A 15,570-nucleotide genomic window follows, 5' to 3' on the forward strand; every position below is an offset into this window, starting at 1 on the left:
AGCAGCAGTATATTATGTTATCACCTTATAGACAGCACAAGGTCCATCTAGAGTAACTCACTATCCACAGTATTACAGTGAACCCACATCTTAATAGCACACGCTTCTCTGACATTTATTATTGCACCAACTCCTAACTGCCGTCTTTATTCGGCACACCACATCAACAGGAACAACAACACAAACAACGAACATCAACAACAACCCAAACAGCTGCAGGGAGAGCCGCACATCCAGCAGTTTTCCTCCCGCTTTGTTTGCCTTCTTTGTATTTATGCTGCCGTGTTATGAAGCCCAGGACCACCACTGCATCCTTATATGCGCGAGCTGCCTCGGTATTTCAAACCCAAATCTGCACCAGTTGATTGTAGCCAGTGAAGTCAGTTAAAAAGCATCTCTAATCATCCCCCACTCCAAAGGCTATTATCTCCCCAAAGAAACTGAGGATGAAAGCCAGTTAGACGCGCTTATTTTCGACTGATGGCGAATATTCTGAAGAGGTACATCAGAGTTAGGAAGTTTAGTCTAGAATTGCCTTTAAACTATTTAGCTTTTTTATTTACTTTATTCCTTTTTCTTTATTTCAATTTATTTTGCCTATTTCCATTATCTTTTTCTCTCTTCTTTCACCCTTTGAATTAAAAAAAAAAGATAAGATACAGAAATGAAAGAGTGTTTGACAAACACAATTATTCAAACCGGTAGAATAAATTGTGTCAACTTGTGTTTTTCCTCAGTGGCCACACCCCCCTGATGGTGACGGGGACCAATCTGGACGTGGTCCAGGAGCCCAGGATCCGAGTCAAATACGCCGGCCGCGAGTCTGTCAATGTAAGAACCACTATACAGTCATATACGCCAAAGAGATGAATACACCTACTGCATACACATGCTGGTGAATGCATGCTAACTCAGTCGTGCTTGACTCACCAAATACCGCTATACAAGCAGGCTAAATGATGTTTAGCTTGAGTAAAAAAAGTAGGCCTACTATCTCTCCTAACAGCCCCTCCAGCTTTCTATGCTTCCCTAACTTCCGCTTGAACCCAGTCGTCTCAAGCTCTCCAACGAGCATCTGAATAATGCAGCTGGCAGTGAGAGTGGTCTGCATGCAGTATTTAATTAAGAGTTTACTCTGAATTTTCTTGAGGCTAAACCCCAGCCCCCACATGTGAAACCCTGTTATGTTTTACTGCACAACATTTGCAGTTGTTTGAAGAAAAACAACGGGGCGCTCAAACCGTATACAGACACTGGAGGACAGTAGAGGAGGTGTAGGTGGGTCAGCGGGGGGAATGTTGGAGGTGTGCATGATCGGGGGCAAGGAGGCTCCTAATGGGTTTCAGTGGAAGATTAACTGTGGTCAGAAGTCTTTGGTCAGCATAAAGAGCCCTTGTATAATCAAAGTCTTGGCTGTGGGAAATCGTTACAAATTACATTTGAGCCCCTGTCCTGGGGCTCCTTGTTTAATTAAGAGGATGGGATTTCCTCTCTATGGTCTGGGGAAAGGTGGGTCAGGCAGACAAAAGGATGGAGGAGAGGTAAAAAGAAATAGTGCTACGTAGAGGCACCAGTATGTGCAATGGCAAAATTTTTGTACTATCTGATATTAAATAATTTTACATATTTTATATGTTTAGCAGAATTTAGATTTTCTTAATTCTCGTGACCCTTTATATTTATCTAATGACCCCATGTGAGGGTGTCTGGTCTTCAACTGCGAACCACTGCTCTAATGTATGGTAAAGGCTCTGCTTTGAAGAGATACATCAGCATGACAAATTCCCTTTGCATACACACATTCACTCACATGCTCACTCACTCACATTTTTTGTAGCAGTCCTCAAAGGGTCTCAGAGATTATACTCTGAGTCACGTAAATCTTGTGCCTAATTTATAGAATCCCAGGTCAGGTTAGCACACACAAAAATGCCCCCATGTCTCGCTTGTAGAATTCTACACAGACTTGTCCCCACATGCCCCACGCCCCCTCTGCAATTCCAACCTCTCGTCCCTGACATTAGTAGTCTAAAATTGGCCTTAAGTGTCTGACTTGCTTAGTGAATGCTCCTTTACTAAAAATCATAACTCTGCCCTGGGCTTTTTCATGCTACAATGTTTCCTCACATAAGGACACAGTTTCCCTAAAGGATCTTTGTAAGTTACGAAACCCTAGTTATTAGTCTGTTACAAGTAAAAGACAGATGTGGGCTGTTTTATGTTTAGAGAAGAAAAACACTTGATGAGTGAGAGACTCTTTGAGACCTGGCGAAATGGGATTTGACTGGTGTGTGGGTGCTGTCTGATTTGTCAGTTTCAGAGGATTGGAAAGAGAGTTGTTCATCTCCACCCCGCCTCATCTCTTCCAGCGCCCTGCCTAGCACCTTGCAAAAGAACCCCGTGCCGCTGCCCACAGCCACAGAGAATGAATTTCTATTAAATGCTAAGGTTACAATTACTCATCCTTCATCCCCCCCCCCCCCCCCCCACCCCCCACCCCCCTTTCCCCTTTTGTCAGTGGAGGAAGGCAAACAGCAGAGCAGCCTATAGCAATAAGAGCTGCTGTCTGTCAGCCAGCCTTCAAATGATCACCTGTCTCCCACTAAATTGCCTCTCTTCTCTCCCTCCCTTGTGTCACCTGCACAGACTCACAAAGAAACTGGGAGAGGGGGAAAAAAAAGACAATTTTCTTTGTGAAATGCCCTGTATCTGTCACTGGATTCACAACTGAAACATTTATCATAATCTTGATTAAAGCTAAAAGGGTTATTTTCCAGCTCCGGAACATTTCCCTGTCCCAGAAAGATTTCATCTACCGTATTTGCCACACTCTAAGGCACCCGGACTGAGTGTCAGACTTGGCACATCAGGTGCTTTTGCAGCTGCTGCTGATCGTAGAAAGTGTTCAGCATGTATGTGTCAGGCTTCTATCATGCCTCGTCCAATCAGGCTGATTGTCTGATACACCAAGTACTACAGGCGCTGATTATTATTGAAAGCATAGATGGTGGACTCTCAGAACTTACAATTTACATGTCCATGATGGTTTTGTATTTCAAGCTGTGTGCATTTTTCTTACAACACCATACATCTCAACAATGTCAGCATCTTGAGTGGCTCATTGAATCATCGTGGCATCTTGAGTGTACACAGTTTTGAGGGCCACCGCCGTCTCCCTTTTGGTATGGACTCTGAGAGAACAAAAGAAGAAAAGCCACTTGTTAACGCATGAAGGATTTCTTACAGAGGGTGTTTTAAATTAGTCACACCCTCATCAAAAGACATCCATCAGATGATTTCTTTCACTTCCAGCGTGGCAAACATCTTAGAGGAACGTTTAACTACTGGCTCAGGTTTTGTAGTAGCTAAAATACCGCACAGAGTCTTTATGGACGGATCAGAGGGGGAGTTAGAATTAATGCCAATATTAGCAGTTGGTTAGAACAGCAGGCAGGCAGGAAAATAGACAGTGTAGGAGTAACAAAGTAAAGGAACAGCGGAACAGCCAGTGACTAGCTATCGAATGTTAGCCTCCAGATGACCCTTGACTCCGTGACCCTTCGCATTTCTCCTACGCACATCTCGGCAGCCAGTACATCTTATCCCTCATTCCTCTCTCATTCTCTCTCTGGCTCTCTCCCTCTGTCTCTCTCACTACTACCGTGGCCAGAGACCTTTGAATGGGTGAGTGGGCTGTAGCAGCACAGTAGATCATGGTAATGTATTCAGCCAGAGGGGTTGGAGTGTTACTGCCTTAAAACACCCTGGCTCTGTCCAGCACCAGAGAAAGAAGACAGATGAGGCCAAGATTCCAATTATTTTCTCTATCTGTTGCCTTCAATTGACTTTATCAATGCTGAACAATGTCTGGCTTCTTTCTCTACATGGCCTAAAGGAATGGATGTATTATATGTGCACACTGCATTTGCCAGTATATAGAATTTTGTTGTTATTTTGATGTGCCAGAGATAGAGAGTGAAAATACATAGATTGTTAAATCTAAGCAGTGTCTTGGTTTGACTGTATATTGTAGCATTCTGCTTAAAAGAAGATGGACTGGTAGAAAATAATGCTGTAGAGTTTTTGGAAATCTAGCGATCATTTGAAATCCTTTTGCTCTATACATAATGTTTCTAAAAAATACTTAATGGCAGCAGTCATGAAAAGGTGCCATGGTGTTGTAAAATACAGTCATTTATTGCCCCTCCCACAGGGGAACCCAAATACCCCATTTTCTTTATCAAATCCTACAATGCCCCCTTTACCCATAACTATTTACTCGCTCAGCACTTTGGATTTACAAACTCACTGTTACGCAGCCTAAAAAAAACATCCTACATGATAGCAGCAGTTTTCTATCCTGACAGGATTCAGCGAAGGAAAGGATTTATTTAAGAAAAGAAGAGAGCGTATGAGGAGAGAAAGTGAGGACAGGGTAGAAAAAAAAAAAACACAGTATCCATCTCCGGCAGAGCAGATGGTAGTCAGAACTGTAGTTGACTTGCAAATGCCTCGCTGTTCCAACTTGACAGTCACGATGATGCTGCCGGAGCTTCTGGGCCTGTCTATATAACGTATCACCATGCCAACAGTAAAGGAAGCAGCCCATATCAAACTTAGCTTGAACCCTTTTATCCATTAAACCTATTAATTCCTGAAGAGTGATGAGGAGTGCATACTGTATGAGCGGTTAAAAGAAATTCATATGATCTCTTCCTTAATGGCTATATACACATTTTGGGGAACAATAGTCATTGATTAATTAATCCATCATTATTTTTTCACAAAGCACAGTCAGTGTTCTACTGTGAACAGCAGTATGATCACACACTGTTTGACTAGTTATTTCTTATTGAGTATGTATTGCATGAACATATGAGCATTTAATTTTTACAACAACGCTGTTCAAATTCTATTATTCTATTCAAAATTCACATTCTATTAGTTACTACTGGCTTACAGTGAAATAATGCTCATGCATTCACAGAACCTAAACTTGGTGAAAGTATGTCAGGGGGTACTATCTGCTTGTACTATCTATTTTTAAAAGGGCTTATCTTCTCGCTGCTACTGTAGCATGTAAAGTGTGAATTCTAAAGAAAAATGTCGAGAAAAAAAAAAAGAAGAAAGAGTAAGGGAAAGCTACGACAGAGCCCTCAGGCCTTGTAGTGCAGCGACACACTGGAAGAGCCTTATTGCTGTATATATTGCTGTGACAGTTCTAATGTAGGATTCGTGTTTCTTATGGCACGCTGATGACTCACATACAGCTGAAGCAGTTCGTCAATTAATCATTTAGTTGATGGACAGAAAATCAAGCCTCAATTATTATCATCGAATCAAATGTTTAGGTCATTTTTTTAAGCAAAATCATTCAAACATTCTCTTGTTTCACTTTAGAATGTGAGGATTTGCTGTGTTTTTCCATTTAATACCATTATAAAGTGAATATCTAAAAAAAAACGTAACTTGACAAAATGTCATCTTTGGCTTTAGGAAATTTGAACAGACATTTGCAGTGTTTTCTGCTATTTGTTAGGCAGACAATTGATTAATTAAGAAAATAATAGTTGCATTAATACAGATTAATGATTAAAATAGTCATTACTCTCAGGCTAAATTCAGGCACACATTGCACACACACACACACTCACACTCACAGTATACCCAAGATCTTGAATCAGAATTTGTTTTTAACATTCGGATTTATTGCTCTGCATGGTGACAACACACGAACGCTCTATAGTTCGTATCCAAGGGTAAAGAAAGTAAGAAGTCCAGTCCCTCCTTCCACCTAGAGTCACACTCCCACAACTCGTCTTGCACCATGCTGGCACAATACAATCGGTGTAGCCCACACAGAATGAGTTTGCATCGATCTCCCTGGCTTGCTCCCGAGCAGCAACAACAGGTAGCAGGTGTGGTAGTTGCTTGCGTTCACCAGCTTTGATGATATTTACCTCTAATTAAGTTTCTTCCCCAGAGAGAGAGCTGGGAGGGAGTGAAAGCAGATAAAAACCTCTCTGAGCAGAGTGCTGTGCAGCAATCAATCCTCTCTCCCCTTTCCTCTAGAGCCGAGCCAGTGAGGATGGATGGAAGACAGGTCTCTCATGTGGGAAAACTGGAGAGAAGTAATAAAAGAGCCATAGCTCAACCTCTACCTGAGGAGACATAGGAGCATTGCCTCCATCCTTTGTGGTTGTTGTCCTCCAGTGTTTTTCAGCCAAGCGGTAGCAGCAATTTATTTCCGATTTTATGGAGGCTTCCTCTCCAATACAGATGGATTTAATGACACACAATAAATCCCCTTCTCTGGAAAGAATGAGGATTTTATACGGCAATTATTAGGATGCAGAGCTCCCTGCAGGGCTCTTGTTGATACCAATGTGTTTCTGTTAAGATCACACTTTAGGTTAGAACAGAAAGAAGGCTTTACAACCGATCAGCTTGAAACTTTTGTGTCGTGTGTGTTTTATTTTGGAGCCAGAAAAAAAAAAAAAACATCTTAGCCGTGCTGAACTGTCTGTGTTTATCCTGGATGACTCCATCACATTTCTTGTTTCATTTCAGGGTGCTCGGGCTATCATTGCACGATGTGTAGAGATGCGTTTGAGTGCAACACACTCGCCAATAGCGTCTCAAAAAGTGCATTTCTCCCTCACATTTTTTCCTCCCGTCTTCATTCATTCTCCCCAGGTTTGTAAAGTATTGAACACCACCACTATGAGCTGCTTCGCTCCCTCCCTCATGGCAGAGTACCACCCAGGTTTGGACACAGTAAAGCACGCGGACGAGTTCGGGTTCATCTTCAACAACGTCCAGGCACTGCTGGTCTACAATAACACCAACCTCCTCTACTACCCAAACCCTTACTTTGAGCCCCTCAGCACCACTGGCGTCCTGGAGCAAAAGCCAGGCTCACCCATCATCCTCAAGGTATAGGAAATACAGATTAGCATGCATCTGAATCTACAGAACACTTACTGATTTTGTCTTATGTCCTTGAGCGACACACCTCTTCTTGTTCAATCATTGTTACTCTCTCTGGATATCAGCATCAGCTATATATTTATAATTCATGTGATATATTTTTCTCTCTCCCATTATTTGGTTTTAAGAAGTCTTGTAACTCAAAGACTTCATTGAGGAATATATTTTATTTTCTTTGTCCTGCCAGCTGTTCCCACTTAATGCCACTGTGAGATATATCGCCTTGATCTCAGTATGGAGTCACATTTGGCCGCAGCTGCGCCCAAACCTAGGGATCTAATTTACAGTGTATTTAGGGGACATATTGGCTTTGTAGGTTTGTAAAATTGTCTGATCTCCTTTGAGCCATGTGCTCGTGAGTCCGAGTTTCCCTCCTAATTTCTCACCCGTCTGTCCCTCTCCTCGTGCCCACAGGGCAGAAACCTGGTTCCCCCAGCATCCGGAGGGGTGAAGCTTAACTACACGGTGCTGATAGGAGAGACCCCCTGCTCTGTCACCGTGTCTGACAGTCAACTGCTGTGTGAGCCGCCCAATCTCACCGGACAATACAAAGTCATGGTCAGTATGGGTAATGGTCTGTCTGTGTTTGTGTGTGTACATCACTGTCCTCCTAAGTTTCTCTGACACTCTGTCTATCCCCATATTTGTGATTTCTTTCTTCATAATAGTTGGCCTCTAAACTCTATTATTTGTGCTCTCATCATTGCTCATTCAGCTGAAGGGAAGAGGTCAAAGGGAGTGCAGCGTGAGTGTGCTCTAGCTGTCAAAAGGTTCTGCCAGAACCCACTGCAATTATTTTTAGTTGCCTGCTCGCTTATTGAGTGCAAGCCCCAGACTATTTCCCTCTCTACGCCAGTGTGTAGATGGCCGCGTGTTTGCACTCAGTATCAGTTTCAGCAGACAGTATTTACCTACGTTTTGGCAGGATTTCTGCGACTTTGCTTATGCATTGCTGTGTATCAGTTATTATTATATATAGATATCAAGACCAGTGATTGGATTTTGTTGAAACATTAGAAAATGACGCATCCTCCCTCTGGGTTTTAGAGTTTAAGTACTCTCTAAACTACACTGATTTGAGATGAAATGTGACCATGTGTGACTGTGTCCCTCCACAGGTTCAGGTGGGTGGGCTCCACGTCTCTCCTGGGGCGGTCCACATCATGTCTGACAGCCTGCTGACCCTCCCAGCCATCGTCAGCATCGCGGCTGGTGGTGGTCTCCTCCTCATCATCGTCATCCTCGTCCTCATCGCCTACAAGCGCAAGTCACGTGAGAATGACCTCACCCTGAAGCGCTTGCAGATGCAAATGGACAACCTGGAGTCACGAGTTGCCCTGGAGTGCAAAGAAGGTTAGTATAGTATAGTATAGCAAAGTATAGTATAGTATAGTAAAGTACATTACACTACACTGCAGTATACAGACCAAGCGAGATTATGGGTCTGTGTTTCTCACAATATCCATTCACAGCCAGTAATTTTTGAGGCTGCTCCATCACTCCTACAGTTGAATGGATCTGGTAAATTCACTTGACTGTAATCACATAACAGGCATGAATCTGTATTTGTGCATATAGTACAGTAAGTAAATTACGGGTGGTCTGTGTGTGTGTGTGTTAAATAATGCAGTAGAAATTTCTCCAAATCTGGGTCAGTGAGTCATCCTGGTTATATATCACGACATATAGATCATGGCACTTAACCCTGCACGTGACCCTTCTCGTGCCGTAGTGAGGCCTCGCACTTTCTATTGCTTTCTAGTTTGTATGCTGGATATAGACTTGCACACAGACTGACACTTGAATAATGAGTTTCTCATTAGGGTAACCTCAACCTCCTCCCAGTGAGAGACACATAGTGCTTATTGCATTTTACTCCAGTCTTAACTGGAAGGGTTAATTCTGCGTTTATCTTTATCACACGTGCTGTGTCACACACACAGCATGTGTGATAAAGATAAATGCAGTTATGTATGTGTTTGCGTGTGTGTGTCCTGTAAAAGTGATCAATGAATGCCATTAAGCGTTTCATCCCTAAATAGCTAATAGCTTTTGACTTCCACTGTATCGAACACACACAGCTGCTTTGTAACACACTCCTCCCTTGTGGCTTAGGGTTAAGAGAGAGGGCAGCAGTCCGTCCGACCCTTGACCTTCTACCCGGTGGGAGACCACAGATAACCTCAGGCTGACCCACAGCTCACCAGGAGCACTCTGTGCAGCAGCATTGAGTTTTTGTATGAATGCTTTCAAATAAACACTGCTGGTTGGCCACTGATGTCATCATCTGGGTCATTATAGCTAATCACTGCGATGGCAGAAGTGCGGTTTGTGTTAGTGTTCAGGGGATTTCATCAGCCAGAGAGGACCTTATTATTTATCCCCTCCAGCCACTCTGGATCGGGTCTCCCAGTCTTGTTAAACAGTAAATAAAAAAAAGAAAAAACATGCAATTGCAGAAATCTTACTGACTGGTCAAATGTCAGACAGAAGGACAGACAGGCAGGCAGATAGACAGAGCAGGCGAATGGGGGGGGGATCAGTCACACACAGACAGCCTTGGGAAAAAGGAGAAGATTAATGTTTTAACCATTAGCAGTGGCCGGGAGTGTGCTGCCCCGCGGGGTGGATTTAGATGGGTACCTGGGTTCCTCCTTATGAGTATATACACTCCACATGTGCCTGTGAGCCTATGTGTTGGTGTCTAAACCCATGACTCGCAGGGGGCCAGCGGCCAGGCGGTGAGGGCTAAGACAGGCTGGAGATGGCGGAGTTTTTAGGACGGCGTTAGGGGACTGCTGCTGTTCCTGTGATAGGCTGCAGACAGGGAGCCTCCCCAAGGGCGGCGAGGCAGAGCAACAGAGCCGTGGGCCTGAACAGGAGTCAGCCAGGATGGAGCCAATTAACTAGTGCTCACCTGCAGCCTCACACTGAGATGACACACACTCTTTGGGGCCTCGGCTCCAGCCAATTTACCGACTGGCAGACAAAAATGAGTGAGAAAGGGAGGTGTGTGAGAGAGATCGAGGTCTGTGTTTTTTAAAGGAGAGATGTGAAATATCGAGTTTCTCTGACATGAAGACTACCTTGGGCTTTAACTGTCAGCTTTATCATAACGTTAGTAAACACCATGAAGATGAGAAGGATTCACGCGTTTGGTCCTCGGGGATTCAAGAACAGCTTTATTCTTATGCTGCATGTCTCAAGTATTCCCTCCAACCGCCTCTTCCCCTCTCTCTCTCACAGCTTTTGCCGAGCTGCAAACGGACATCAATGAGCTGACCAGTGACCTAGACAGAGCTGGTATCCCCCATCTGGACTACAGGACATATGCCATGAGGGTCCTCTTCCCCGGCATAGAGGATCATCCTGTCCTGAGAGAACTGGAGGTAACGAGAGAAAGACGGAGAGCAAGAAAGAGAGAGATTGGACTGAGACATATGAGCGGCGAATGCATTAAGAAAGGGCAGGAGAAAGTCAAACTGAGGCAAAAAAGATAGGGAGAGAGTGGTTTAGTGTACCTGCCCTTACCACTCTCCCTGCAGGGCAGCCTCCATAAGCAGCAAAGTGCTTGAGGGGGAAAGGATACCAGTGTGCCACTTATCCTTTCTACCCTCTGGTCTGACACACACACACACACACACATGCAGCCAATCATGCTGAGCAGCATACACACACATGTATATATGCCTCACATGCAACCTCCCTCATGGAAAACAGGGTCCCAGCACATGGCTATTTCATCCACCAGTGGCTGCAGTATGAGGGGTAATGAAGTGAGTAATTCCCAATCCTCAGGCAGGACTGTGGGTTCCTCCATTGGGGAAAAAACTGGCTGGTTAACACTTTTCGCTCCTCTTCATGGGGCCAGAGTAGTGCTGGGAAATGAGTTTATTTTATGCGGCGCACACTGAATGGAGTCCAGAGGATGAAACTATCAGGGATAAAGAGATTCACCATGATAGAGGTCCAGCATTTTATATGTAGATTGTGCGAGGTGCAGGATGGAATTGGTTTACCGGGCCTGGTTAGGTAGACAGGCAGTGGTTCAGATCAGACTAGCCGTGTATGGTAAAGGTCAAAGGCAATGTCTTTTCCCTTCGGGGAGCTCCATAAGATAGGTATTCTGTGTGACAGACTGTCCTATCAAAAGGACCAAAATTAGCTATCCAAACTTTTGTGAAGCAGTGAGGTGTGCTCAAACAAATGCAAAGGAAGAAAAGAGTCTTCTCCATTTGGGATTGTCTTACCTTGACAAGTTATTTGACTTGAAAGTGAAATGGCAGCTAACGTGGGGAACAATGCTTTTTAACAGGCCCGGGTCAATAATTGATTAAGATCTTCTCAGTTACTCACCATGAGTGGAAACTTCTGTCTGCCTGGAGTGAAACATGAGTGAGGCTTTTGGTGCCTTTGGAAAAATCTTTATTTTGTGTGAGACAAGGTCAAGAAACCAGTTAAAGAGCAACAAATCTTTTTCAAAACTCACTCAGCTCATTACTGTTTAAATGATTACAGGACATTTATTATTCAAATTAGTGCTGGAAACTTATTAACGCTCCCCCTTCTGTCCAGGTGTCAGGGAACGGCCAGCAGAACGTGGAGAAGGCCCTGAAGCTGTTTGGCCAGCTCATCAACAACAAAGTGTTCCTGCTCACCTTCATCCGAACACTGGAAATGCAGCGCTCTTTCTCCATGAGGGACCGCGGCAACGTGGCCTCACTTATCATGACGGCCCTGCAAGGGCGACTGGAGTACGCCACCGACGTCCTCAAACACTTGCTGTCGGACCTCATCGACCGCAACCTGGAGAGCAAGAACCACCCCAAACTGCTGCTGCGCAGGTAACACAGCACGCGTTAAGACAAAGATGGCGATAATGACCGCTAGTAACATGAGGCCTTTAAAAGGAGTTTATTTAAAGTATTAATTAAACTTATCACCAAATATCACCAAAGCTTTTTATAGTGGTCAACTCAGAAAAAACTTCTCATTAGGAACTATTTCGATTTATGTTATTTTTTCCTGTTCGGACTTCGACATGATTAAAACGAAGAATGATTCAACATAAAGTAATTTAAACCAAATATATGTGTGTGTGTGTGTGTGTGTGTGTGTGTGTGTGTGTGTGTGTGTGTGTGTGTGTGTATATATATATATATATATATATATATATATATATATATATATATAATCATTTTCAGAGAAATTCCTTTATTCTCAGTAACTTGATTTGATTAATTTCAGGTACTGTACTCAAAAAGCTACTATGTATCTATACATATGTGCAGGTGTACCCAGAGGATAGTTATGTAGATACTGGATACACAGTCCTCATTTAAAAACATGTACAGAAGCTCGAGTCTGTAGGAGGAAGTTGATACAAACGGTGTAGACAGATGGATGGGGATTGATTTAGAGCTGTATGCTCTTCCCGCTTTTCCTTGTGGGTGGATGCATTCTGATTTCCCCGTGTTCCCATACAGACACTTTACAGAATAAGGCTTGTAATGAGAGCTACAGTACAGCTACAGTATGCTGAGATAAACGCCATGCACTCTTCACATCATGAGAAACCTCCGAATTCTCTGCATAATTCCGTATTCTCTCTCGCGCTCCGTCTCTCCACAGCGCTCTCTCCATGCCAATGTCACTCTCACTTATCCTCCCGGCTCGGGCTCCTTATGAAACATTCAGGAGCGGTTCAACTTAACTTTTTTATTCCCTCTCTGTCTCTCCAGGGTATATTGTTTTCCGGGGGAGTTGGGGTGATGTGCTTAAACTTTAAACACCTGCTAAGTCCTTCCCCAAATGTCCTCGGCTGCTTCGGTGGCTCTGTGGGTATAGAAACAGGTTAAAGGACTGACAAACAATACTGATCTGAAAAGGTACAGAATGTACAAAGCACAGTCTTGTGAACAGGCTCTCTGAGAGCCCAACTGCACGATTCTGATCATGTTTACGTGACTAATAAGCGGAAACTGTGAGAGCAGGCAGCTGCTATACTTTCAAACAACACCTTCATTCTGATGTTAATGTTCCCTTGGTGTCCAATAACAGACTGGACACTGGGGACACTAGTACAGTGACAGACTGCCACAGGAGACGGTATGCACCGCTGCACCACCCTCAGTGTCTCTATTTGAAAAACCCACATTAATAATCAGAGTAAATAACTGTCAGACAGAAACGACAGCACACAGAAGCAAACAGAGAAAGAGAAAGAGAGGTGGACAAAGTGACACAGCATCAAATGGACCTGGATTAAGCTGTTATTTCACATGACAGCAGGGCCCCACGTCACATCTAAGTTTTCATTATCCTCTCCTATTAGGAGCACAGTGGTACGTAATCCTCGGGTCCTGCCGCTGGAGCCTGGAGGGCTAAATGTCCCATAGTTTTTACATTTCACTCCCCTTTTTTCTGAAGAATTTAAGGGATTATCGATTTGACATGGCTCTTTGCTGTTGTTGTCTTTCGCATCGCCTATTCAGCGGAAAGCCGGCAGTCACGCCAGCCAGCTGACTCACGCGCACAAACATGCACACACACATATATATACACACACATTTATACACACACACACACACACACACACACACGTCAGTGATGATAGTCAAATTGAGCACATCTCTAAGCAGTAATTGTGTTTGTGCAGGGTGTAGAGTGAGGCTGCTGGGCTGCGCTTTGTTGCCATTTTCGCCTTCAGTTGTCTTTTCTGTGGGCTCTCCTCAGTCTATTATCATATATAATAGGATGGAGGAATGCTTGCTATTATGTTGGCTAAGACCCCCTCTTAGCTTTTCTGGCATTAATGAATTAGCAGCATCAAAACAGATCCTAGTGCTTTTTTTTTTTTTTATGGCATCCAAATGTATCTATCACTATCCTAATGTACTAGTGCAATGAATAAAGCTGTGCTGGTCATACTGGAATCCAGATTACTTTCAGTAGTTTAGTTGTAAGGGTCATTCTGGATGTTGTTCTAAATGAATTATTAGTAAGCTTTGCAGTTCCTGGGTCAAGGTTACATGGCTACAGGAGAGAGCCAATATGCAGAAGGAACCTCTAGGTCACCCAGCCTTCTTCCTCTTCTCATTTATATTACAGTGGGTTGAAAGTGCATCCCAAGACACGTTTGAGTCATAGCAAAGAGCTTTGCTTCTCCCAGCCGCTCAGCTGTCATTGAATGCTTTTCTCGAGAGGGGAACATGTCCACAAGCAAGCGTGCTCGACCTTTTAAGAGAAAACCATATTCACACAAGCGCTGCCGATGAAGATACAAATATAGTTCCATCCATCATGGCATTTCAGCAACTTATCCTCATGTTTTCTCAGTGGCCTGCAAGACAAATCAAAGTTTAATGTGTACAATGGATCCAAATGGCTGTTTATTAAAGGATAAGGCAGTGTTTATTCTTAATGTCTGTTATTATCAAGAAAAGCCACAAAAGGTCCAAAACCAACAAAGCATTAATTTGTTTCTTAAGTATTTTCCAATTTCCCCAGCCTGTCTGTGGCACAGATCCATTTGTTCTTACTGAAGACATAAATTTTAAAACAGCTCACAAACATATACTTTTATTAAAAAAAAAGAAAAAAACACTAAAGAACTTCCCAAAGCACCTGGGCTCTGTAGTTTTCTCCTCAGACAGGAGTAAATAGTCTATTTGTTAGGGACTAATTTTAGCCGCAGATTTGGTGAGTATTTACAGCAGCACGATGGTCTATGTTTGGGCCGACTCTACACGGACTACTGTGCCCCTGTTGACATAATGAAGGAACATGTCCCCCGGTGTAATGGTGTGGCACATTTGTGTGGGTTTAATAGTTACAATGCACAGAGGAATAAAATATATCAGGCTTGCTAGTTACACAGGCAATGTTAGTAACGTAAATGAATTGTTGGTTTTTGCCATTTTATAGAATTTTATGAAAAGAAACGTAGAGAATATTAACAGACATGTTGTTTAAATACACAAGATGTCAGAGGATTAGACCCTGCTGTCACTCTGAAATTGATTGGCAGGTATTGTGATACAAAGCATGCCTTTAAAGCTGTACAGAAAGCAGTATTAGGAGTATGTGTGCTATATAGTGTCCGTGTGTACGAGAGAGTTCCGGTACAGCGTGTGCACATGCTGCACAGGGACACCGCTGCAGTACAATGGTACGATGTGGTTGCTCCAGCAAAGCAAGGCGCCCTTAATTATTAAGTCCCGCTCTCTGCGGTGAGCTCCAATGATGGAGCACCATGCCATTACTAGCCACAGCACGGGGAAAAGGGGCGACGAGAGGGAGGATGAGAGGAAAAATGAGGGTAAAGGTTGAGAATGCAGACGAGCAGCGGAGGAGTAAGATTCAACGATGGAATTACAGTTGAACGACAAACAAAGATATTAATTCAGCAAATTAAATGGAAGTTCTGAATGCTTTCCATAAAGAAATTCCCTAGTTATGTGGGCAGCACTGTGAAGATGCTGCATGTAAACTGGTTCTCTGATTAACATTAACACAGTGTCTCAGCCTGCCTCTCACCATCTCTGTATGCCATCAACATGCCTTTTTTTTCCTTCTGTA

At 43.5% G+C, this 15,570-nt stretch overlaps 1 protein-coding gene across 1 annotated transcript in view; it reads left to right on the forward strand.

Moving 5' to 3' along the window:
- Positions 1-15,570, forward strand: part of plxna2 (plexin A2) — a 141,269-nt gene that overhangs the window by 106,079 nt on the left and 19,620 nt on the right. The window contains exons 16-21 of the mRNA XM_070838899.1: positions 738-831; positions 6,697-6,936; positions 7,405-7,548; positions 8,109-8,343; positions 10,237-10,379; positions 11,566-11,834. Of these exons, the coding sequence (XP_070695000.1) occupies positions 738-831; positions 6,697-6,936; positions 7,405-7,548; positions 8,109-8,343; positions 10,237-10,379; positions 11,566-11,834 (1,125 nt within the window). The remainder of the gene's footprint in view (positions 1-737; positions 832-6,696; positions 6,937-7,404; positions 7,549-8,108; positions 8,344-10,236; positions 10,380-11,565; positions 11,835-15,570) is intronic.

The sequence above is a fragment of the Pempheris klunzingeri genome, chromosome 11 (assembly GCF_042242105.1).
Source record: "Pempheris klunzingeri isolate RE-2024b chromosome 11, fPemKlu1.hap1, whole genome shotgun sequence".
NCBI lineage: Eukaryota > Metazoa > Chordata > Actinopteri > Acropomatiformes > Pempheridae > Pempheris > Pempheris klunzingeri.